Genomic DNA, 23,885 nt, shown 5'->3' with positions numbered 1-23,885 from the left:
TGAGCCCCGGTGCTGGTTCTGAGGAAGTTTCAGAACCTTCGGAGTAAGGACTGCCAGCTAGGCAGTTTCAAAGTGCCCTGATGATACCACAGGGGTCCCACCCCTCATGTCTGGTATCAGGGCGCTGGGTAAATCGAGACAGACCTGAAAATGTTAATAAATCTGCCCTGACCTGTACGGTTCTGTGAGTTAGAGCCCATATATGGGTAGATATGATTTCTAGCCCCAGGATAAGGGGAGGGCTCATCTCATCTTTGAAGGGGGTGTATGGCTCCCCGCCCTCACTCCCTCCTACTGAAGCAGGGGCATAAGAATGGCTGAGGACCCAAACTCAGTGTCCTCCACACTGAACCATCTTGCACTCATCAGATGCCAGCTTGAGGATATGCTGGCATCCACCTGGTCTGAACTCTGACTTTGAAACCAAGAACTTTATGATTCTTCCCACAATAAGGACATCTTTCCAGGAACTAAGTATTTTTCTCCCTTCTTTTATTTTTCATACTGGCTATTACGGTTTTAATAGTTGTTGATTTTCATAATTGTCTGTATATAATAATTATTTATATTGCGTGAATAAACGACTTTCCCAAGTCATTCACTGTTTCGCTACCCTGCTTATCAGCACACACAGAAATGATCCCGGGTCTCTGAAGATACGCTACTGTTTGTTTGTTGTTGGCTAGACAGAATATCGTGTGTTTAACCGTTTTTTTCGCAGGATTAGTCAGTCAGTTAGTGGGCCCCACGGTCCCATAGTAACCTGCGGTGGTGGCAGTTTACTCTGAACCAGTAGGTGACGTTGTAATTACCCGTGTCTCACAGGCTCCCTTCTGAGTTGTCTGCGGCTAATTCTTAACGGTTCCTGCGCATTGACTGCGACCAGAGTTCGCACGATCTGTGCGCTGGCACCGTTTAGAAGGCTAAGTGCAGTCAGCCACTGAGGGCTCCTGTGACAGTGTTAGGCAGCGGTTGGGACCTGTGTTGTGCTGAAAGTATCTGCGATAGCGCTAGCGCTATCGAGAAACGAACTAATTCGTTGGTGTAGCTGGAAGGCAATATATTTTTTATATATACAGAGAGACTGTGTAGCCAGTACCCCTCCCCAAAAGTTTTATTTTATTTGGCGTGGAAATGTCCGGGAACTACAAGAAAATGTGCCTGGCGGACCTGCAAAATCTTTGCCAAGAGAGAGGCATTGATGTCGGCCGCAAGAAACAAGGGGACCTGGTAACGGAATTGTTTCAATGGGATACCCAGCAACTGCAGGAGCTGGATGTGTCTGCTGAGGTAGACGCTGACCCATCTGACTCAAGGCAAGGGGAACCAGAGACTGAGACTCCTGACCGTACAGAGGTTGTGCATCCTGAGGGCCCTGCATCAACAGTTACGCCGGAGAATGTCAGTGTGGACCCCAATCCCAGAGTTTCTGAAAGTACTCGCCTGGAACCGGCCAGTACTGGACTGTCCGTTTGTACTGATCCGCTAATGCAGCAGGCGTTACAAAAGCTGATGGACACTGACCTGGACAAGTACCTGCAGTACATGCGTGAAGAGCGCCAAATGCGGGAGGAACGGGAGCGGCAAGCTGCTGCTGCTGCTGCTGCTGCTGCTGAACGCCACGCGGAGAGGGATGCCGCTGAGCGGGAACGCCAACGACAGCATGAGCTAAACATGGCAAAAGTGCAACAGGCCAGCCGGAGTTCACCGCCCAGCCCCCCTGCTGAAGGAGCTGCACCACCCGTAAGTGCAAAGTTTAAATTTGCTAATATTGAAAAAGACACAGACATTGACTTGTTTTTGCGGTCTTTTGAAAAAGCATGCCGTCAGTATCGTCTGTCCCAAGACCAGTGGGCCAGACATCTGACACCTTTGCTGCGCTACAAAGCGCTTGATGCCTTCGCAGAATTGCCTGCGGAGAAGGATAATGATTATGCTGCTATAAAAGACGCTATCATTACTAAGTACCAGCTGACGCCAGAAGCCTATCGGAAAAAGTTCAGGGCCTGGCAGAAAAAGTCTTCTGATTCGTACCGAGATGTGGTCAGCAGCTTGCTCACCACACTCCGCCAGTGGACACTAGGCCTCACCAAAGGGTCTTATGATGTCCTGGAGGACTTGATAGTCCTGGAACAATTTCTGAACATTTGCCCTGCTGATGTACGCCAGTTTGTGCTAGAACGCAGGCCGGCTTCAGCAGCTGTCGCTGCAGACCTTGCTGAGACTTTTGCAACTACCCGGGAGGTTGATACCCGCAGAACTGTCCCATCCAGCTGGAGAGGAGGTCAGCCCCATACCTCGGCAGACCCTCCTGCCCCTGTGAGCCGTCCGCCACAGAGGCCACCCAGCGCAGCTGCTGCACCCAGGCCTGCAGCGCCTGGAGAGGTCACCTGTCACTACTGCCGCCAGCCCGGACACATGAAATCCGACTGTCCGGAGCGGAGACAGACACCACCAGCACCTGGATCATCTGCATCACCTGCACCTCACCCACAGCAGAGGCAACCCGCCAGCGAACCACAGCCTGGATCATCAGATTTTGTCCTGTTTGCCCGCGGAAAGGAAATCCGCGACCGAACCGACCAGCAGCAACTTGTTAGAGTGAACGGCAAAGTTGTCACCGGATTCCGAGACACCGGAGCTGACATCACGTTAGTTCACTCACACCTTGTACCAAAGGAGAGCATCAGCTCCAGCCGATCCCTTGCCCTTACTGGAGTAGAGGGCACCCTTTTCCACATAGCCCACGCAAAAGTGAAGCTGGATTGGGGAGTGGGAGGAGTCCAAGAACGGGTTGTTGGGGTTATGAAGGATCTCCCAGTCCCTGTGTTGCTGGGGACTGATTTGGGCAAGCTTGTGTCCTACTATGAACCTGCCACGACCGCCTTGTCGCTCACGGAAGGAGACGGACTCTCCACCCACCACCAGGTACTTTATACACTTGGGGGAGCACCAGGGGGAGGTGGGTTGAATGTGCCCAGTTCAAGGGTACCAGGTTCAATAGTGCCTGCTTCAAAGGCACCTGAGTTTGATGTACAGACTGTCTGTTGTGATGATGCTGTAGCTGTACCCGAGTTTACTGTACAACCTGTCTGTAATGAAAAAATGTCTATACCTGTCAATGTCATTACTGCATGCAATGATGATTTGAGTAATGTCCGTCTGTGCCATTCTGACAGTGTACCTGTGCTAGCAGTACCGCGCAGCTGCACTGCTCAGAACCCGAGCTCAGAACAGGTGGAGGGGGTTCCGGCCTCCTCCCCCTCCTCTGACCGCAGGGATGAGACCTTTCAGCCGCTGGCCTCGTGTGACATGAGCCAGTTGGCTGAAACTGACAGCGCCATATTCTCAGCCGCACTACAAAGTGACCCAAGCCTGGAGGTGCTCAGGCAGCAAGCCGCTGAGCCCCTCGCAGACGGGGCCGCTTTCAAGGTGTACTGGGAAGGTGGGAGACTGTACAGTGAGTCTGTACAGCCCCCTACAGGTAGATCCCACGCGGATACCAAGTGGCTTGTGGTCCCGAGTGCGTTCAGGGGACATGTGCTGAAGTCCGCACATGGTAATCCTCTGACAGGGCACTCGGGTGTCCGCAAGACACTCGCCGGTATTCGGAACCAGTTTTATTGGCCCCGGATGAACAGGGATGTAGCAAACTACTGCAGGGCATGTGCCGTCTGTCAGGAGCTGGGAAGGTCCAGGGATTCCCGCGGGGTTCCCTTAGGTCCACAGCCACTCAGCAGGGGAACCCTGCGTGGGCTGGCTGTTGACCTAACCAACCCACTGCCCGTTGTCAGCAGTCCCGGCAGACACCACGTCCGACTGCAGTGGCGCAAACGCCCTGTCCAGAACGGTCCATGTTGGGTCAACCCTGAGGGTAGCAGACCGCGACCGGTCCAGGGGAACCGAGCCACAGGCTCCAATAGGTTTTCCCGCCGTACCGGCAACTCGAGGCCCGTCAGCCAGGTTAGCGGCGCCGCCACACATCTTGCGGATGAGTGGCTAAGCCACGGACAAGGGGGAGGGCTGTCACGGACGATTGCGGGGACGCAGGCGCGTCCTGGAAATGCCCGTGAAGAAAAGAACGATCGCACTCGATTCCTGCATCGATTGCGCCTCAGATCAATAAAACCAAGATCTGATGTGCAGTATCCCTCTGCTTAGGAACAGCTGGGAAATCTGTCTTAGCTGAAATGACAGCCTGGGGGGAAGGTGTTAATTAGCTTGGACATATTCCCTGTGGAAGGCACAATTTCCCTTTTGGCTCTGGGAACCAGGTGACACTTAGCTGATCTCATGGAGATGTTAATTAACCAAAGGATGCCTAGGTGCAGCCAAGCAGGCTACGAATCCACGGGAGGTCTGGACACTCTGTTCTCTGCTAAAGATCAAAGGAAAGTCAGCTGTTAGCAGCTAGAACACAACCTCAGTCTCATGGCATAATCCATAACTTCCCAGATCTGTCATATTTCTGGGGTTCCTGAGATGGCAGCTTCACCGAACATGGGGGAGGTGTAGCATGAGCCCCGGTGCTGGTTCTGAGGAAGTTTCAGAACCTTCGGAGGTAAGGACTGCCAGCTAGGCAGTTTCAAAGTGCCCTGATGATACCACAGGGGTCCCACCCCTCATGTCTGGTATCAGGGCGCTGGGTAAATCGAGACAGACCTGAAAATGTTAATAAATCTGCCCTGACCTGTACGGTTCTGTGAGTTAGAGCCCATATATGGGTAGATATGATTTCTAGCCCCAGGATAAGGGGAGGGCTCATCTCATCTTTGAAGGGGGTGTATGGCTCCCCGCCCTCACTCCCTCCTACTGAAGCAGGGGCATAAGAATGGCTGAGGACCCAAACTCAGTGTCCTCCACACTGAACCATCTTGCACTCATCAGATGCCAGCTTGAGGATATGCTGGCATCCACCTGGTCTGAACTCTGGACTTTGAAACCAAGAACTTTATGATTCTTCCCACAATAAGGACATCTTTCCAGGAACTAAGTATTTTTCTCCCTTCTTTTATTTTTCATACTGGCTATTACGGTTTTAATAGTTGTTGATTTTCATAATTGTCTGTATATATTAATTATTTATATTGCGTGAATAAACGACTTTCCCCAAGTCATTCACTGTTTCGCTACCCTGCTTATCAGCACACACAGAAATGATCCCGGGTCTCTGAAGATACGCTACTGTTTGTTTGTTGTTGGCTAGACAGAATATCGTGTGTTTAACCGTTTTATTCGCAGGATTAGTCAGTCAGTTAGTGGGCCCCACGGTCCCATAGTAACCGCGGTGGTGGCAGTTTACTCTGAACCAGTAGGTGACGTTGTAATTACCCGTGTCTCACAGGCTCCCTTCTGAGTTGTCTGCGGCTAATTCTTAACGGTTCCTGCGCATTGACTGCGACCAGAGTTCGCACGATCTGTGCGCTGGCACTGTTTAGAAGGCTAAGTGCGGTCAGCCTCTGAGGGCTCCTGTGACAGGGGGTTTTAGGGGTAGGCATCAGAGAGGGGAGGGTTCTGTGTGAGAGTAGGGTTAGGTTAAAGTGAACCAGAGACGAAGCACCCTCATGTATTTATTATTATTATTATTATTTATTGTATTTATAAAGCGCCAACATATTACGCAGCGCTGGACAATAAATAGGGATACATACATTGCAACAAGGGGTGACAGAGAGGTAGCAAACGGTTATTCAACATAGCACAAGGTTATACATACAATCAGGGTATAAAATTCGGTTTACAGAGACCCGGCAAAACAAGTACGAGTTAGTCCATGAGAAGGGTGTAATTGCTGGGGTAGTAAAATTAAGGACACACTAAGGGAGGGGGGAGGCCCTGCCAAGGCTTACAATCTAAAGGGTGGGGGGACACATAAGGTAGGACTGTGGAAAGGGTGATTGACAGAGAGTTAGTGTGGTAGATGTGGGGTAGGCTATTTTAAAGAAATGTGTTTTGAGGGCTTGCTTGAAGGTGTTGAAGGAAGGAGCGAGTCTGAGGGGGAGTGGAAGGGAGTTCCATAGGGTGGGGGCAGCTCTTGAGAAGTCTTGTAAGCGTGCATGGGAATGAAAAATGCGTGGGGAGGTCAGGCGGAGATCATTGGAGGACCGGAGGGGACGGGCAGGTATATATCTGTTGACGAGCTCAGAAATGTAGGTTGGGCAGGTCTTGTGCACAGATTTGTAGGTAAGGCACAAAACTTTAAAACTGATCCTGAAGCTGATAGGGAGCCAGTGTAGGGCTTCGCACAGGGGAGAAGTGGAAGCATAGTAGTGGGAAAGTCTTCTGAGTCTAGCTGCTGCATTCATGACTGATTGAAAGGGTTTAATGCATTTTAAGGGAAGGCCAGATAGTACGGCATTGCAGTAGTCAAGGCGGGAGATGATGAGGGCATGGATGAGAAGCTTGGTAGTGTCTGGGGTCAGAAAGGGTCTGATTTTGGATATGTTTCGAAGACGGAAGTTGCAGGTTCTGGTAACATTTTGGATGTGTTGGCTGAAGGAGAGGGCAGAGTCTAGGGTGACGCCCAGGCAGCGGGCCTGGGAGGTAGGGCGGATGGTAGTGCTATATATAGATATATATATATCTATCAGTGGGAACATTAGAGAAAACACCTACCCGGCTCTCTGCTTCATCCTTCACTGCTCAGCCTGCTTGTTTTCAGCCCTGATAAAATCCCTGATTTGAGCATTCAGTCTGGCTTTGCTCATTATAGCTGAATCTGTCTTCTCTGATGTTTTTTCAAGCCCAAGCCTGCCCCCTTCTGGCTCTGCTATAATGATTCCTGAGCAATGCCAGACTGAATGCTCAGTCGGGGATTTTATCAGGGCTGATAACAAGCAGGCTGAACAGTGAAGGAAGAAGCAGAGAGCAGGGTAGGTGTTTTCTCTAATGTTCCCACTGGCATATATGGTAAAATACATGAGGGTGCTTCGTCTCTGGTTCACTTTAAGTTTTAGTAAAATATTGTTAATATGTACTGATATTTTATTATGATTCTCACTATTTACACTTTATATCGTTATCATTAATATCGGTAGATATTAATGATAATTTCATTTACGAAAACAGGTGCACATTTTTTCCTTGGGCTATTTCATGCACGCCTGTATTAAACCTATATGACCCTAGACCAGGAGGAGTGCTTTGGTCAAACAGTTGCTACCCCAGGACATCAGTTGAGAACCAGGGGGTAGAACGACTGCAGTGAACATGCTCAGCAACAGTTTATCTACAATGTCTGAATAACAATGTTATTTAAAAAGCATGGTAGAATTGCCCAATATACTTAATTCAATCACATTTTCTGTGTTGTTGATCAGCAGTGAAGTGGTTAAAGGACAACTGAAGCAAAGGGTATACCCTATTTATTTAAAAGCCATACCAGTTGCCTAGTAGTCCTGCTGGTCTATTTGGCTTCAGTAGTGTCTGTATCACACCAGAAACAAGCATGCAGATAATCTTGTCAGATCTGACAATAATGTCACAAACACCTGATTTGCTGCATGCTTGTTCAGGGTCTATGGCTAAACATATTAGAGGCAGAGGATCAGCAGGATAGCCAGGCAACTGGTGTTGCTTAAAAAAAAATACCGCACCTCCATATCCCTCACACTTCCTTTAATGAGATCCCGGTATGACATGTGCATTTACCATATTTAAAAAGTAAAAATATTATGTGAGACTTTTGTCTTATAATTTCTGAATTGCGCCTTTTCCCGCAGAGGCTGTCCCATGACAAGACATCTGACTCTGACAGTGCTGCAAACGGAGACAACAGCTCCCCCAGCAGTGGCAAAGAGAACAGAGACAATGGTAACAAACCACTTTTTAATGCTTCTCGTCAAATTACATACTTAGCAGTTCAGCAGCTGCTAGGTTGGCTAGTGTATGTGACGGGGCATTGTTACAAAATCACTGCAATACCCTCCCTTTCCTCCACCTGCTACTATTACCAAGTATAAAGGTAGCCATAAACCTGCAACTCTAGTCTGCAGAAGATCAGCTAGAAGCACATGCAGCCAGCATTCCATCTGCAGATCAGCTCATAGATGTGAAGAGCAGCTCCTGCTGAAACGTGGCCTGTTAATGAGGGGTGCAGTGAGTGGAAAAACTAAGTTCACCACTCGACTGGTTACCATGGTTATGTGTTGCACCCCTTATACTTGGCCATTAGAATCCATTCCGGTAGATTGGCTTTTTGGCTGAAAGATCATTAATTCTACTTATATCTACATTTAGCAGATGAATAGCCAGTATTGACCATTTCAGCAGGCTATAGTGTTGTGTCTATAGATACTGCATGTTTAATCCCACCCTCCTCTTCAGATGGTCTAGACCAGGAGAATGATTGACGTCTGACTGATATTGATATTTTACCTGGATATTGCTGTGCACCACTCCATATTACATTACATTTCAGCAGATGTCTTCTGGAATATGGATTGGCTGACTGCTGCTGCTAGCTTTGTACTGCTTGATGTAATGCAAAGCTATGGGAACATCGCCTGAGTGCTGTGTCTGCATGCTCCTCCTACATTGCTCACTCCTCTTCATCTGAAAAAGGGAAAAAACACATATTTAGGTGACTAGAATCTGAGATGTTTTATTACATTTTTGTTAGGTTCTATGTACAGGGGCAAACGCAGGATTTTTAAGGGGGGGGTTCCTGAAAGGTCCAGAAGCACGTATGTCCCGAGTGCTTCCGAATACAGGTGGCTCCATACTGCCCATGCACAAAAGTGCGCTGGCGTATTACGGAACTGCCTATCTTTGGAAGTACTCAAGGACACAAGTGTTTCTGAGGGCTTCTGGTAGCAGCAAATGTGAACGGGGTACAGCGCTGGAACAACTCCCCAAGAGAGGAACAGGAGATAGACTTAGTTTGGACAATTTAGTGGAATATGCTACATAGTTTCACATAGCGCAAGCGATACCCATATGATGCAGGGATATATGCATCTGCGGAAGATGTCGGCGCTACATAAATACTAAATAATAATATTTTGCCTCACCAGGATTGCACTTTTATTTAGCTTTCCTGTAAGACAAGAACACACAGTCAGCTCTAGGGGAAGAGGGAAACAAAGGTGAATGAGGGAGGGCTGGTGCACACCAAGAGTGCTTCTGCGCGTTTTTCAAATCAACAGTGATTTGAAAAGCGCTTGGCTAATGTTACCCTATGTGGGTGTTCCCACAGCAGCGTTGTGATTTTTTTCAAAATCGCAGGTATACTGCATGTAGCATGTTTTTGAGCAATTCATTAAAAAATTGCTCTGAAAATCACTTCACAAAATCACACTCACAAATTGCTAGCGATTGCTATTGTCATTTTGGCGTTGCACTAGCCCAGAGAGAGGAGTGGAGAAATTGAGAATAGCCTGAGATGGAGCAGTGAACTTATCTGTATTGCAGTCCCACATCACACAGGCTACTTGCCTGTAATCGGACTCCTGTCACTGTCAGTCTCTCACACAAGTCAGAAAGAAGCCCTCCTGGAGTCTAGGGACTGTCAAAAACTTTTCCGCTTGTTATCCACACCTTATCCACACATGCAGTCATTATAACAATGGGGAGAGACCAGACAGATGTTTGCCCACAGACCCTGAGTCCAGGCAAGCTCTGCATCATGCTGTGCATATTTACCAGCTTGCCTGCACTCTAATTTCATCATGTCTGACACTTCTGTGCTGTGGAGAGTCCAGGACTCCATAATCAACATTCTCTCACTGCAGGCTACATCTTCTTGTGAGGGTTGTGAGGGAAGCTCGGCTGCCTCTCTCATTCTATTAGCTGGAGGGAGGCACCAGAAGTAAGAAGGGAGGGAGAATGAGGCTGTTTATATTATGCGGGCTTCCCTGGCTGAATACACAGCTCAGTGCAGGGGGGAGGTTCCAGACACCCGGAATAGCCCCCTGAGTTCGCCAGTGGCAAGGTACACATGCTAGATGGAGGTTGGGTTTAGTGGCTGTTGGGATTTGACTCTACTATCTCAGGTGTCCTCTGAGGTTACTTAGAGATCTGGCATGCTGTATCATCAAGCTTCACTTGAGTGAATTGTCCCCCTCCTCACCCCACCTGCCAGAAGCTGCGCCCTCATTCACAGACCTAGCGTATTACAATATTAGCTCAATAGGATACGGCCACCACAACGTTCATACTCTGATCCACAGCCTTCCAGGATGTAAGCTAAATGTACCTTAACTAAAAGGACGCTGACATAGCATTAGCGTATTATTGCTTTAGTCATAAAAGATTAAAAAATAGTATTGCAGTCACATGTTCCACATTATTAATTCACATCCATGGGACAAAACACGTTGGATTGAACTTGATGTGGCACACAGTGAAAACTTTGCCAGAAGATCAGCAGGACTCTTGGGCAACTGGCATTGTTTTAAAGGAAATACTGTAAATATTGCAGCCTCCACATCCCTCTCTCTTTGCATTCCCGTTAAAGTGGACCTGAACTCTTGCACAGGACACAAGGAAAACATAGCAGAAAGGCACTCTGTATGTATTTAAATAAATAAGCCTGTGTAATTCCCCCTCATTTGTGTCTAATCACTAGTTGTAATTTTATCCATCCCCTGTGTCACATAACTGCTTATGGAAGATAAGCAGATAAGCCCATTTGAAAGCACAGGCTGTAAACAGTTAGGCCTGGTGCACACCAAAAACCACTAGCAGATCCGCAAAATGCTAGCAGATTTTAAAACGCTTTTTCTCATTTTTCTGTAGCGTTTCAGCTAGCGTTTTGCGGTTTTGTGAAGCGTTTTTGGTGTAGTAGATTTCATGTATTGTTACAGTAAAGCTGTTACTGAACAGCTACTGTAACAAAAAACGCCTGCAAAACCGCTCTGAAGTGTCGTTTTTCAGAACGGTTTGCGTTTTTCCTATACTTAACATTGAGGCAGAAACGCCTCCGCAATCCAAAATCTGCAGCAGCCCGGGAGTATGCGTTTCTGCAAAACGCCTCCCGCTCTGGTGTGCACCAGCCCATTGAAATACATTACCCTAGCGTATCCGCAGCCGCAAGCGGATCGCAAACCGCAGCCGAACCGCTCTGGTGTGCACTAGGCCTATGTCTGCTTTCATGAATCAGGACATAGAAACTGTGCAGATTTATTTTTGGACTTGTATCAGCTGTAACAAACTTTTTTATTACGCTGCTGTGTATCTTTTAAAGCAGAGAGGAGTTCTGAGTTCAGGTCAACTTTAAACAAGTTGTGGTGAATAGTTGACACTGGTGCAGACTGAAATCCACGTTTATAGATGTAAGCTTGTCCGTGTATTGTTTGTGAATCTTTCCTTCTTGTTGCATGCAGTGAAGTGTCGGAGAAGCGGCTTGGCTGAGCTGAAAGGTTCCATGAGTCGGGCAGCAGGAAAGAAAATAACAAGGATTATTAGTTTCTCTAAAAAGAAGCACTCTGCAGAGGAACAGCACACCTCCTCCACAGATGAAGATGTCCCTTGCTGTGGTAAGGAATTAACAGTTACCAATGCTTACCCAGGTATACTGTCTGCACGGATTTCCTATGCTCTCTATTTATCTCATTTCACATCCCTTAACACAGGCTAATTAACATGTAGCTTATGTTGCCCCTGGAATGTTAGTTTGGTCTAGGAGGCTGGATGAGAGCTCCTTTTGTGAGATAGACTGGAATGGTTTGAAGTATGAATTGAATTGCAAGCATTAGGGCCCGTTTCCACTTGTGTGGTGCGGAATCGCAGCGGATTCCCCACTGACGAAATTACATGCGGGAGCGAAATCGCATGCGAATTTTAGCTGCGATTTTGCATAGGTTAGTGTATATGCGATTTTAACCATGTCAGTGCCTGTGTGATTTTTACATTGTTTTTATGCGAAATCGCATGCGAAATCGCTGTAAAATTCGCATGCCAAAACCGCATGCATTTTTCCTATTAAATACATTGTAAGTGATTCACATAGCAGTGTGCGGTATGCGACTTCTGAGGGCTCTGCCGTGCAGATTTTTCTGCACAGAAAAACGCTCAGAAATCCTGACAAGTGGAAACAGGCCCATCCACTTGTATTGGCTATGCGAATCTGCATGCAGGAAACGCATGCAGATTCGCTCTAGTTGAAACGGGCCCTACACTCTGGCCACGCAGTCCAAGATTCGATCTCCACTATCACTGACACTATCTGCATGGAGTTTGTATGTTCTTCCCATGTTGTTTCCTCTTAGAACTGATTCCCTTTCACACCCATAAAACATACTACTAGCTTCATTCACACCTACATGCACAGCTGTCAGCTTTCATGCCCCCAGTCAGCTTTCATGGCTGCTTGTATGCTTTCCCATACATGCCCACCATGTAGTCATTCTTATGTGTGTAATAAGTTGTATTAAACACATCAAACCTACCACCAAATGAATGGATGCAATATCACCCTCTTCCTTTACAAAGCTTGCTGCCATTTCCCACCATTGTGGATAATGTAAACTTTGGAAATAATTATGCTCTTCACATATGTCACTAGAGTTCACACTCATATTGTGGAAAAATGAGATCTGACTGTCACAAATCTTTTATTATTTTTAAACAGAACATGAAGGGTCACATATATGGAGGATGCCCTATTTATTTTTGTTTTTAAACAATACCAGTTGCCTGACAGTACTGCTGATCTCTGTGGTGCAGCAGTGTCTGAATCACACACCTGAAATGAGCATGCAGCTAACCTTGTCAGATTTTTGTCAGAAACATTTGATCTGCATGCTTGTTCAGGGTCTATGGCCCAAAAGTATAAAGGTTCATCTAGTGATTTTGGTAGCCAATCGACCAATAGACAGATTTTTCTCTGTTTGTATCTGATTGGAGAGAGATTTGTTGGCTGCCATAAACCGCAGGCCGATTTCAGCATGAAATCTTTTGGGAATCGGCCCCATGTCATTACTTTACCGGCCCAAATATAAACAATGTAGATGTGCCCCCTCCCCGCCCCCCAGCCCCTGCATTAATACTTTACCTGGCTGGTGTCTGCTTCTGTGTCCACATTCCTCTTCCACATTAGCATTGGTTGCTGGCGCATTGGGTTTCCATCGCATTTGTCGTTGGCGACTATTGCGCGCCTTTACCGCCGCACACTCAATCAAGCATGTCAGCCCAAGATTTTCAAGTTTGCCCCATCGGATTGTTCGCATCATTGATTGGGCATGCTTTTGCACTGATTTTCATGGTCGATTGACCACCAAATCTACAGATATATTTAAAGGCCCATACCCACCTCACGATTTTTCCGACGGTTTCCACAACAAACGGTGATTTTTTTTTTTTTTTAACAACTAAGACCCCCCTGGTGGTGTCTAACCCTAAAACCCCCCTTTCTCCGCTGTATAAGATAATAAATAAAATTATAATTCTTAAAATGTGTAAAAATGATATAAAATTCAATTAGATTCTAATTCTCAAAATGAATGTAAAGTGATAAAGAAGTAGAATATCAAAATGTTGAAAAATTAAAAGGATAATTTACAAAAATGATAATTCTCAAAATGAATTTCATAACAATATTTTTCAAACCACTAATTCTGAAAATGAAAAAATGTCGTTTTGACGGGCGTAGCGCCTGGCGCCCAAATCATCCCGTTTTGCGTCCAATAGCCGAGTGAATGGCAGCGCCGATTTCTCCTCTTCTCAAGCTCCCAATTTTTCTGCTTCGCATAACTGATGTATGATGAGGGCTCACATGGTGAGAGCCCTCATCATACATCAATTATCTGGAGCTGAAAAATTGGCTAATAAACTACTGTATTTCATTGGGGACAGAAGACCACTTCAGACTAGTTCCTGCCATGGACAAATCCATAGACTGCTGCAGTGCTCCCCATTCTGGATCATGCGCTGGAGATACTAATAACCAATTTCCATCCATCCAGCAGAATGAAACATAATTCTCCCTCGATCCAATAAAATGATTGAATCAAATGGGCTATTGTACTGTAAAATCAAGCAATGTATGGGCACCTTCACACTATATAAATGTAAACAATTAGGTGAGGCAATCATGCAAGGCAATGAGGACCCATTCACACATAAGTTATTAGCGGGTGATTCCCACTAATCGCTAAAGCGCTAGTGCTTTGTTACCCTATGGCAGTGTTCTCATTGCCGCAATTGGTGCCGATCGCTGGCGTATTGCAATTAGCGCCAATCGCAAACAAGTTACCTGCAGCATTTCCAGGCAATTCTGGAGCTTACAAAGCGCCGACCGCGATCGCACTGAAATCACGGAAGTGTCCAGTGATTTCTACCGCGCTATTCGCTGTAAAATCACTAGCACAAAATGGAAGAGGTAGTCGCTGCCGTTTTGCGCTTTTAGATGTGAATGGGGCATTAGTAATAAGATTTACCCTACAAGACAGTAGGTTACAGCTCTCTTTTATCAAGACACAAGAGTAAAGTAAAGCTTCCCCATCCTAGTCCCTGTACACTTTACTAATACGCATGGAAACAGGAATTCTGATGCAGCTTTCCAATCTCTGTCCCAGGCTTCCTGAGCGTGCTTGTGAACCAGTGTTGGAAGGAACGCTGGTGCCGTTTAAAGGGGCACACTCTGTATTTTCACAAGGACCGCAATGATCTGCGAACTCACGTGAACTCTATTGCACTGCGAGGCTGTGAGGTCTCCCCAGGATTTGGGCCCCAACATCCATTTGCGTTCCGAATCCTACGCCAAAGTCAAGAAGTCTGCGTGTTAGAGGTAAGTAAGCCAGTTTTACAGTATATCCTCTTTTTTTACTTTATTTTCAGCTTAAAGGGGAACTTCAGCCTCAACAAACATACTGTCATTAAGTTACATTAGTTATGTTAAGTAGAATAGAGAAGTAATATAATTTTTTACCCACCCTGTTTTAAAAGAAAATGTTTGTGATTCATGGGGGCTGCCATCTTTGTCATGGGGGCAGCCATCTTTTTGGTTGAAAGGAGGTAACAGGGAGCATAAGACACAGTTCCAACTGTCCTGTGTCCTGATAACTCCTCCCAGCTGCGTGCGCTAGGTTTCAAATGTCAAATTCAAAATGTAAAAAAAAAATTGCACTAAAAAAGCAGAACAAGAGCAACAACATCAGAAATCCCATCATGCTTTGCACAGCATCAGGGGAAATATGCCCGGGCAGTTTTCTTCTGTGCAGCTAAAAATGAGGCTTATATAAGAGAAACAAAGTTCTGATGCTGTGAAACTGTTAAAGAAACACCAGGCCTTTTCAGTGCTGCTGAGTAGATTTTTAGTCTGGAGGTTCACTTTAACAAGTTTTGAAGAAGAGTTAGAAAACCTGTCTGCTTTAAACAAAGCTTAACCGGTTCTAACTTATGCCAGTAATAATAAAGTCTGTTTGAATGTCTGTCTGTGCACTTTTAGGGCTGGTTCACATTGGAGATGATTGTGCAGCTGCGTTCACTGATCATGCAGTGTCGCCCTATGTGGGTGTTCCCACAGCAGCGTTACGATTTTTAGTAAATGTAAATCTTGGTGCATCTAGCACCACCTGTTTACAGAAGCATAGCAGGTGATGAGTAGAGATCTTGTCAACAAGGCAGTGTAGTAAATCACAGCCGCTCACACCTCTGCGCAGCTGTTAAGAATGCTCTGTACATTGCATGTCAGACATGTCAGAAAGAGGGCTTGGATCACACCACATCTGTGCCTGCCTGAGTGCTGCGAGGGGCTGCGATGTGCTACGCTCAGGAGTGCATTGTGCTTATCCCCCTGCAGAGAACTGTTGCCCTCCCCCTCCATTTAGCTAACCAGAAGGCTTGGTGCGGTAGGCCCACATCCTCCTCACTGCTCTTCAGTGTACAAGCAACTTACAGCCAATCACCATGTGGTTTCTGTAGCTACATGGAGATTGGCTGTATGGCGCTTATACAGTGAAGTGAGGAGGGCCTTCCCGCCACCTGAAGCAGTTAACCTCCTGAGCGGTATGGACGAGCTCAGCTCGTCCATCACCGCCGGAGGCTGCCGCTCAGGCCCTGCTGGGCCGATTTTTATCAAATAAAGTGCAGCACACGCAGCCGGCACTTTGCCAGCCGCGTGTGCTGCCTGATCGCCGCCGCTCTGCGGCGATTCGCCGCGAGCAGCGGCGAAAGAGGGCCCCCCTAGCCGCCTGAGCCCTGCGCAGCCGGAACAAAAAGTTCCGGCCAGCGCTAAGGGCTGGATCGGAGGCGGCTGACGTCAGGACGTCGGCTGACGTCCATGACGTCACTCCGCTCGTCGCCATGGCGACGATCTAAGCAAAACAAGGAAGGCCGCTCATTGCGGCCTTCCTTGTTTATTATGGGCGCCGGAGGCGATCGGAAGAACGCCTCCGGAGCGCCCTCTAGTGGGCTTTCATGCAGCCAACTTTCAGTTGGCTGCATGAAATAGTTTTTTTTTAATTAAAAAAAAACCCTCCCGCAGCCTCCCTGGCGATCTCAATAGAACGCCGAGGAGGTTAATGTATGATGCTCTGCGGCCCCTGTTACCTTCAGTCTTCCCTGCTGTAGTGGGGGTTCTAGGAAGCTATTCTCACCCTCCTGGTTACACTGCATTAAAGTGGATTTGAGATAAACTTTTACTCATTGCATAATTGTGTTCCTTTCACAGAGTTTATAGGGCATTCCTCAAGCCAAATACTTTTGTTTTCTTTTAATACTCTAATTCCCTATAAACTAAACAAGCCTCGTCCACAGCTTTTCACAGTGCCTTGTCACTGTAGCAAGGGCTTATGGGAGCTCAGTCTGGGCAGGAGGGGGAGGAGGTTACTAGCTATTGATTTCAGAGGCAGAGGGGAGGAGGAGAGGGGACTGAATTTACACACAGGCAAGCTGATAGCATCTCCTGCCCTCAGCCTGTGACAATCCGAACATGGCTGCCCTCATTGTATCACAGGAATAAATAATCATAAACTTTTGAAGCTGTTTGCAGCTAGATATGCTGTGTAAACTATCTAAACTTTAGAATAAGATATATAGACAAGTTACTTGTTATAGTTAGTTTTTCATCTCGGATCCGCTTTAAGAGAAGCAGCAGTATAGCAAGCTGAATAGTATAGCTGAGCCATAAACATAGATTTTATTATAGAAAAGCTGAAATATTACAATAACATTTTTACACAACTCCACCTGCTGGTTTGTCTGATAAAGTTTTGTGAGCAGAAGTATTGCAATTAAGAAGCCCCTAAAACTACAAACGCTACAGCACAAAACACTTGGTGATCGACTAGATCTTACATTATATTGTACTATACTATAGTAAAGCTAGACTTTTCTTGAGATGAAGCTACTTACACATGCTATATTGCCGTCATTGGAGACAGCCGTTTCACTGTATCATGCAAACATCTGTCATCTGTACAGTGGTCCCACAGTGCCTTTTATCACTTACCATTATTATAGATTGCTAAATAACAAATAAGAGTTATTGTTTTGTATTGTTATCACCACTAGGCACCACTCTAGTTTTCCTCTTGTTGCCCCCTCCCTTCTCCACAGGACAGGCTGTTTGGTTACAGCTGAACAGTGTATCTGTACTACGCTTGTCCTCTTAACAATCAGTTAATGATCATTTTAGGGTGACGGAAATACATAGCTTTAGAAAGCTTTCTAGCTAAACCAGCAGATGGAGAGTAAAGGGGCCCATACACTCAGCCGATTTTCCTACCGATCGATCGATTGCAAATCGGTTGGCCAATCGACCGATCGATGGCCGATTTCGATGGATTTCCATCGAACTGGCAGGGTGGAAAATTTAGGTCGATCTGATGAGATTGCTTATCAGTTTGCATTGGCCTTAATGGAAATCTGATGGCAAAAAAATGCCATCAGATCGAATTTCAATAGATTTCAAACTGAAATCTATTGGAATTCTATCCTGGTAAAAAATGTTCTAAAAAGGCATCAGATAGATCATCAGATGCATTTCTTATCTATCTGCTGCCAATCTGACAAGTGTATGGGCACCTTAACACCGACGTATTTTTATTTGTGACATTTAAAATTTCCCTGGTTTAAAATAACCATAACACTAAAATAAAATGTTTTTGTAGATGGAAACTAAGAAATAAAACCCAAATCAGAATCCTGAGATGCAGACACATTGATAAGCCTGCTGTATTGTCTCTCCCTAGAGTGGTGTGTACTCTGCAAAGTGACAGCTACGACCATTCCTGGCACTACGCAGTTTGTGATAGCACCAATTATGCCTTGTGTGTTGATTTCTTATCTCACTTGCAGGCCAGCTGCTCTGAAGAGATGGGCCGATGGCTGGGGCTTCTCCTGGCTCAGACAGGCTCCAAAACCAAACCTGATGCTTTACACTACGACTACGTGGATGTTGAAACAATAGCCAACATTGTCACTGCTGTGCGTCACTCCTTCCTGTAAGTAGTCAGATGTCTAGTATCGGCAGCTTGTCTTGTCTGTAGATGGCACTCTGTTTACTGGAGGGTCACACAAATGAGTAAATGAGTAACCTAACCAATGCAAAACAGCAAATGTACCCTTTGCCCACACCACACATCATACATCCAGACGATGGTTCTCGGCCAAAGCAGCTGGTAGGGATGTATGTGTAGCTTCCCCACCTCCGACCTCCCCCCCCCCCCCTTCCCAACCGCCTCGCTACATAGACTTGACCAAGTGCTGGCTGCATGCTCCTGCCTGCTCTGTTGTGCACTGCTCGCATCAGCCTTTCTCCCCTCCCGCCACAGTAACAGAACAGCTACTGACGCATCTGTGCAGAACTCTGCCCAAACTGTCACCCGAGGAATCGAGTCCCAATCCCTGCTAAGCAAAATTCACCATACGTGTTTAACCAGCTTTACTGCATGGGAGTGCAGGCATCATCCCTAAGCACTCAAAGTAGTCACAGCACTTGCCTATCTCTAATAAAAGACTAACTCCAAAGTGGCATGAAAAAGCCACACAGCTATTTCACTGATTAAAGCTGGGTACACCTGTACGATGAATGCCCCCCAGCAGGGATTTGGGCTCAGTCCTTTGGGTCACAGTTCAATCCGAGTTCTGTACAGATGAATTGCTAACTGACAGGCTAGTGACATGTTTTGTTATTATGGAGGGGGGGGGGTTGACAGAGTGAGCTGGAAGAGAACCATGCTCTTGGCTGCTGAGAACTGTTGTACATGTGTACGAAGCTTAACATAATAAAATCCAGTATTAAACCAGCACACATAACTTCAACCAAGCAACCTCCTTTCAGGTAAACCTATGAAATGTCCCCCTTGAACAACAGGGGATCTACTTCATATAAAATAGCTTGCTCTACATAGTCAACATAGGCTATTAAACCTGGGAATGATACTGAAACAGAGCATGGCAAAGAAAAGCAGAGGGGGGAAGGGTAAAAATCCCAAAAGGGAAAAAAATGGAACAGATGGGGGAGGTGCATCAATACCTTGTTGGGGTGTTTTGATGGAGCAAGAATCCTCTTTCCTTTCCTGCTGGAGTACACTAGTCCACCCTCCTGGCTGGCTCATTAGTTATTTTGCTTTTAATACTGCCTATGGTCTGGTAACACCCACTTTTATCTTTCTATTCTTTATCTCATTTCTTTAAAGCCCAACTATACCCTGGTGACCATATTGCTGCCAGGGCCTTACCTACCTCTCTTTTATATCTGAATGCAGAGTTGGCAGTGCAGTGGATCATCCGGTGACGGATATGTCACATCTGCCCGCTCCTTGCACAAAACACAACTAAATGCTAGTGCGTGCCCTCACCATATGCTAACTAAATACCTGTAACGCCAGTCTCTGGGGCCTACCTCCTGGGAATTGCTCCAATGCATCCTGAATGCTACTGCTCAGTTTATGCACCACTCTTTTCACTCTTCAAATGCTGCTTGTCTCTGACATTCTTTCCATTGGCTGCCAATTACACTAAAATATATACATTTTCCTCTGTCATATTGTAAAGCAGTCTTTTCATGCTGTACTCTGTGTGAATCCCCAGATCTTGTGCCAAACATAATCCTAGCGATGAACTAGTCTCCCCTTCCAATGCTTAAATTCAGGACTTCTCATGAGCCTTTCCTTTCCACTACCAATCCCTCCGCAATCCATTCTGTACTTACTTCCCTTCAGGTTAGCATATAATCCCACACAGTACATTTTATCCAGAAACTGACCCGACCTGCTTCCATCCTCTGCTTCTGAGGCAGGGCACCAGTGTCAGCTGACTTACACATTACTGGCTCCCTTTACCTGGTGTTTCAACCTTGAAGTGGACCTGAACTCAGAACGTCCTCTCTGCTCTAAAATATACACAGAAGCATAAAACCCTTTAAGCAAAAAACATTTCTTTGTTACAGCTGATACAAATCCTGCACTAAATCTGCACAGTTCCTACTTCCTGATTCATGAAAGCAGACATATTGTTTACAGCCTGTGCTTTCAAATGGGCTTATCTGCTTACCTGCCATAGGCAGTGCTGTGACAGAGGGGAAGATTAAATTACAAGTAGTGATTAGACACAAAAGAGGGGGAATTACAAAGGCTAAACTCTTTAAAAACATACAGGGTGCATTTCTGTTATGTTTTCCTTTTGTCCTGAGCAAGAGTTCAGGTCCACTTTAATGGATAGTCAAGGAGATTAGTCATTCTAAATTGATGCAAATTTTATGTTTGTTTTATGAACATTTATACCACTTGCAAATGGACCAAATTTGCATCAAATGCAGCAGTCCATGCATCAAATGCAGCAGTCCATTTCCAAGTAGCATACATTTGCCTAAATTAGCGTAACATTTGCATAAACCTAGATTTATCAGCGTCTCATCAGTCATCTCTAGTCTCTTATGTTGTAAGCCTACATACATGCTCAATAATGTGTTTGCCTTATTAAACACCTAGATCGTCATCTTCTGACAAACCGGGCGTGTTGTATTGTTTTTTCAGATGGGCAAAGTCATCACATAGCAGCAGTAGTGACTCCCGGATCTATGATGATGTAGCCTATGAAAAGGTAAGTTCATCTGATATATACGGAGCCTATGAGCCTACACTACGGAGTGTATTGACTACTGCCCAGAAATGGGCTGATACATCTCTACAAATTGCGGTGATATGCCAGCATTCTAAAATCATTTGTGTCATCATATGGCATTATTCATTTAAGCACCATTTTAAAATTTTTAAAAGTACAAGACATGTTAAATATTATTTTTAAACTTCTTATACGTTTTGTTTTGGAAGTGTATGCTTTCTTCAATATCTCCTGTAGAGGGAGCTATTGCACTTTTGTATTATTTAAAACTAACTGGCACACTGGTTTCTGCTGCTGTTAGAAGAATATCAACAGGAATAAAAAGCAAAATATATATTTCCTTAACATTTCAGATTTACTGCTGTATCTTAGAATATTATGTCAATCATGTTCTGGCAACCTTGAAGGTGTGTTTATAGAGAATTGTCTTGCCACATATTATGATCCATTATTGGCCATCTGAAGTGAGAGGGATATAGAGGCTGCCATATTTATTTCATTTTAAATAATACCAGTTGCCTGGCTGTCCTGCTGATCCTGTGCCTCTCTTAGACCATGAACAAGCATGCAGATCAGGTGTTTGACTTAAGGTTGACTGGATTTGTTGCATGCTTGTTTCAGGTGTGTGAATCAGACACTATTGATATATGAAAGGTCATGAGGAAGCCAGACTATTTGCATTGCTTAAAAATAAATAAATGTGGCAGCCTCCATATACCTCTCACTTCAGGTGTCCTTTAAGGGGTGCATATTGTTTCAGCGCCACTCAGTTCAGCGCGGTGAGAGCTGAATGACGTCTCTCACCGCTGCCGCTAAACTCAGAGGCGGCGTTAAATACTATTCCCCCTCCGAGTTGTCGCAACGAGGGAGATGTAAATTACTGCTACGCGCTCCGCACAGCATAGCATTGCTGCTATGGGGCGCCCAGTTTCAGCTGATCCGTCCTTTAAGATCCTACTTAGCAGTATGGCAAGCTTAAAAGGAGGATCTGACTATTAGCTGTGGGCAGCACAAACCACTAAATAAGATACCATTCTTATCTCATACATACATTTTCACTTTCACATCTTTATACTGCACTGGCACCTTTTACACTCCACTTCCCAAATTCCCCTTTATAATTTATACACAAAGGCATACAATCTAATGTCTTTACCAGCCATAGGGAAGAAGCCCAGCTCGTTTTCGCATGGTGGGTGGAAAGCAAAGGATCCATAATAAGCACATAGGTTACTAACACACTGAGCAGGTACTAACACACTGAGCAGGTACTAACACACTGAGCACGTACTAACACACTGAGCACGTACTAACACACTGAGCAGGTACTAACACACTGAGCACGTACTAACACACTGAGCACGTACTAACACACTGAGCAGGTACTAACACACTGAGCGCGTATTAACACACTGAGCGCGTACTAACACACTGAGCAGGTACTAACACACTGAGCGCCTACTAACACACTGAGCGCGTACTAACACACTGAGCGCGTACTAACACACTGAGCACGTACTAACACACTGAGCACGTACTAACACACTGAGCGCGTACTAACACACTGAGCAGGTACTAACACACTGAGCAGGTACTAACACACTGAGCGCCTACTAACACACTGAGCGCGTACTAACACACTGAGCGCGTACTAACACACTGAGCGCGTACTAACACACTGAGCGCGTACTAACACACTGAGCGCGTACTAACACACTGAGCGCGTACTAACACACTGAGCGCGTACTAACACACTGAGCGCGTACTAACACACTGAGCGCGTACTAACACACTGAGCGCGTACTAACACACTGAGCGCGTACTAACACACTGAGCAGGTACTAACACACTGAGCGCCTACTAACACACTGAGCGCCTACTAACACACTGAGCAGGTACTAACACACTGAGCGCCTACTAACACACTGAGCGCGTACTAACACACTGAGCACGTACTAACACACTGAGCGCGTACTAACACACTGAGCACGTACTAACAGACTGAGCGCCTACTAACACACTGAGCGCGTACTAACACACTGAGCGCGTACTAACACACTGAGCAGGTACTAACACACTGAGCACGTACTAACACACTGAGCGCGTACTAACACACTGAGCACGTACTAACACACTGAGCACGTACTAACAGACTGAGCGCCTACTAACACACTGAGCGCGTACTAACACACTGAGCGCGTACTAACACACTGAGCGCGTACTAACACACTGAGCGCCTACTAACACACTGAGCGCGTACTAACACACTGAGCGCGTACTAACACACTGAGCACGTACTAACACACTGAGCACGTACTAACAGACTGAGCGCCTACTAACACACTGAGCGCGTACTAACACACTGAGCAGGTACTAACACACTGAGCGCGTACTAACACACTGAGCGCGTACTAACACACTGAGCGCCTACTAACACACTGAGCGCGTACTAACACACTGAGCGCCTACTAACACACTGAGCGCCTACTAACACACTGAGCGCCTACTAACACACTGAGCGCCTACTAACACACTGAGCACCTACTAACACACTGAGCACCTACTAACACACTGAGCACCTACTAACACCTAGGTTCTCAACGTGTGGTACGCGTACCCCAGGGGGTACTTCTGATGGTTCCAGGGGGTACTCGGGCTTGATATACTTAACCAAGAATATCAAATTTACAGTTTTAGAAAAAGATAAATCTTATTTAAACAACACCAAGTTAGTATTTTAGCTAATTAAAAGCAATAGTAAATGCTTGGAAATTGTTTAGAATCAATTATCATGTACTATGATTAAATATATATTTTGTAAGGGGTACTTGTGATAATGTTTACTATGCTAGGGGGTACTCGGTGAGTACAGGGTT

General features: G+C 45.9%; 1 protein-coding gene across 1 annotated transcript in view; it reads left to right on the top strand.

The window, feature by feature from the left end:
• The window catches only part of AFAP1L1 (actin filament associated protein 1 like 1), a 150,738-nt gene that overhangs the window by 107,618 nt on the left and 19,235 nt on the right, over nucleotides 1-23,885 (top strand). The window contains exons 9-13 of the mRNA XM_068277134.1: nucleotides 7,722-7,812; nucleotides 11,325-11,477; nucleotides 14,517-14,728; nucleotides 18,241-18,386; nucleotides 20,922-20,988. Of these exons, the coding sequence (XP_068133235.1) occupies nucleotides 7,722-7,812; nucleotides 11,325-11,477; nucleotides 14,517-14,728; nucleotides 18,241-18,386; nucleotides 20,922-20,988 (669 nt within the window). The remainder of the gene's footprint in view (nucleotides 1-7,721; nucleotides 7,813-11,324; nucleotides 11,478-14,516; nucleotides 14,729-18,240; nucleotides 18,387-20,921; nucleotides 20,989-23,885) is intronic.

The sequence above is a fragment of the Hyperolius riggenbachi genome, chromosome 3 (genome assembly GCF_040937935.1).
Source record: "Hyperolius riggenbachi isolate aHypRig1 chromosome 3, aHypRig1.pri, whole genome shotgun sequence".
Lineage (NCBI taxonomy): Eukaryota > Metazoa > Chordata > Amphibia > Anura > Hyperoliidae > Hyperolius > Hyperolius riggenbachi.
The sequence above is the reverse complement of the archived record's forward strand: the minus strand, read 5'-3'. Positions and strand labels throughout refer to the sequence as shown.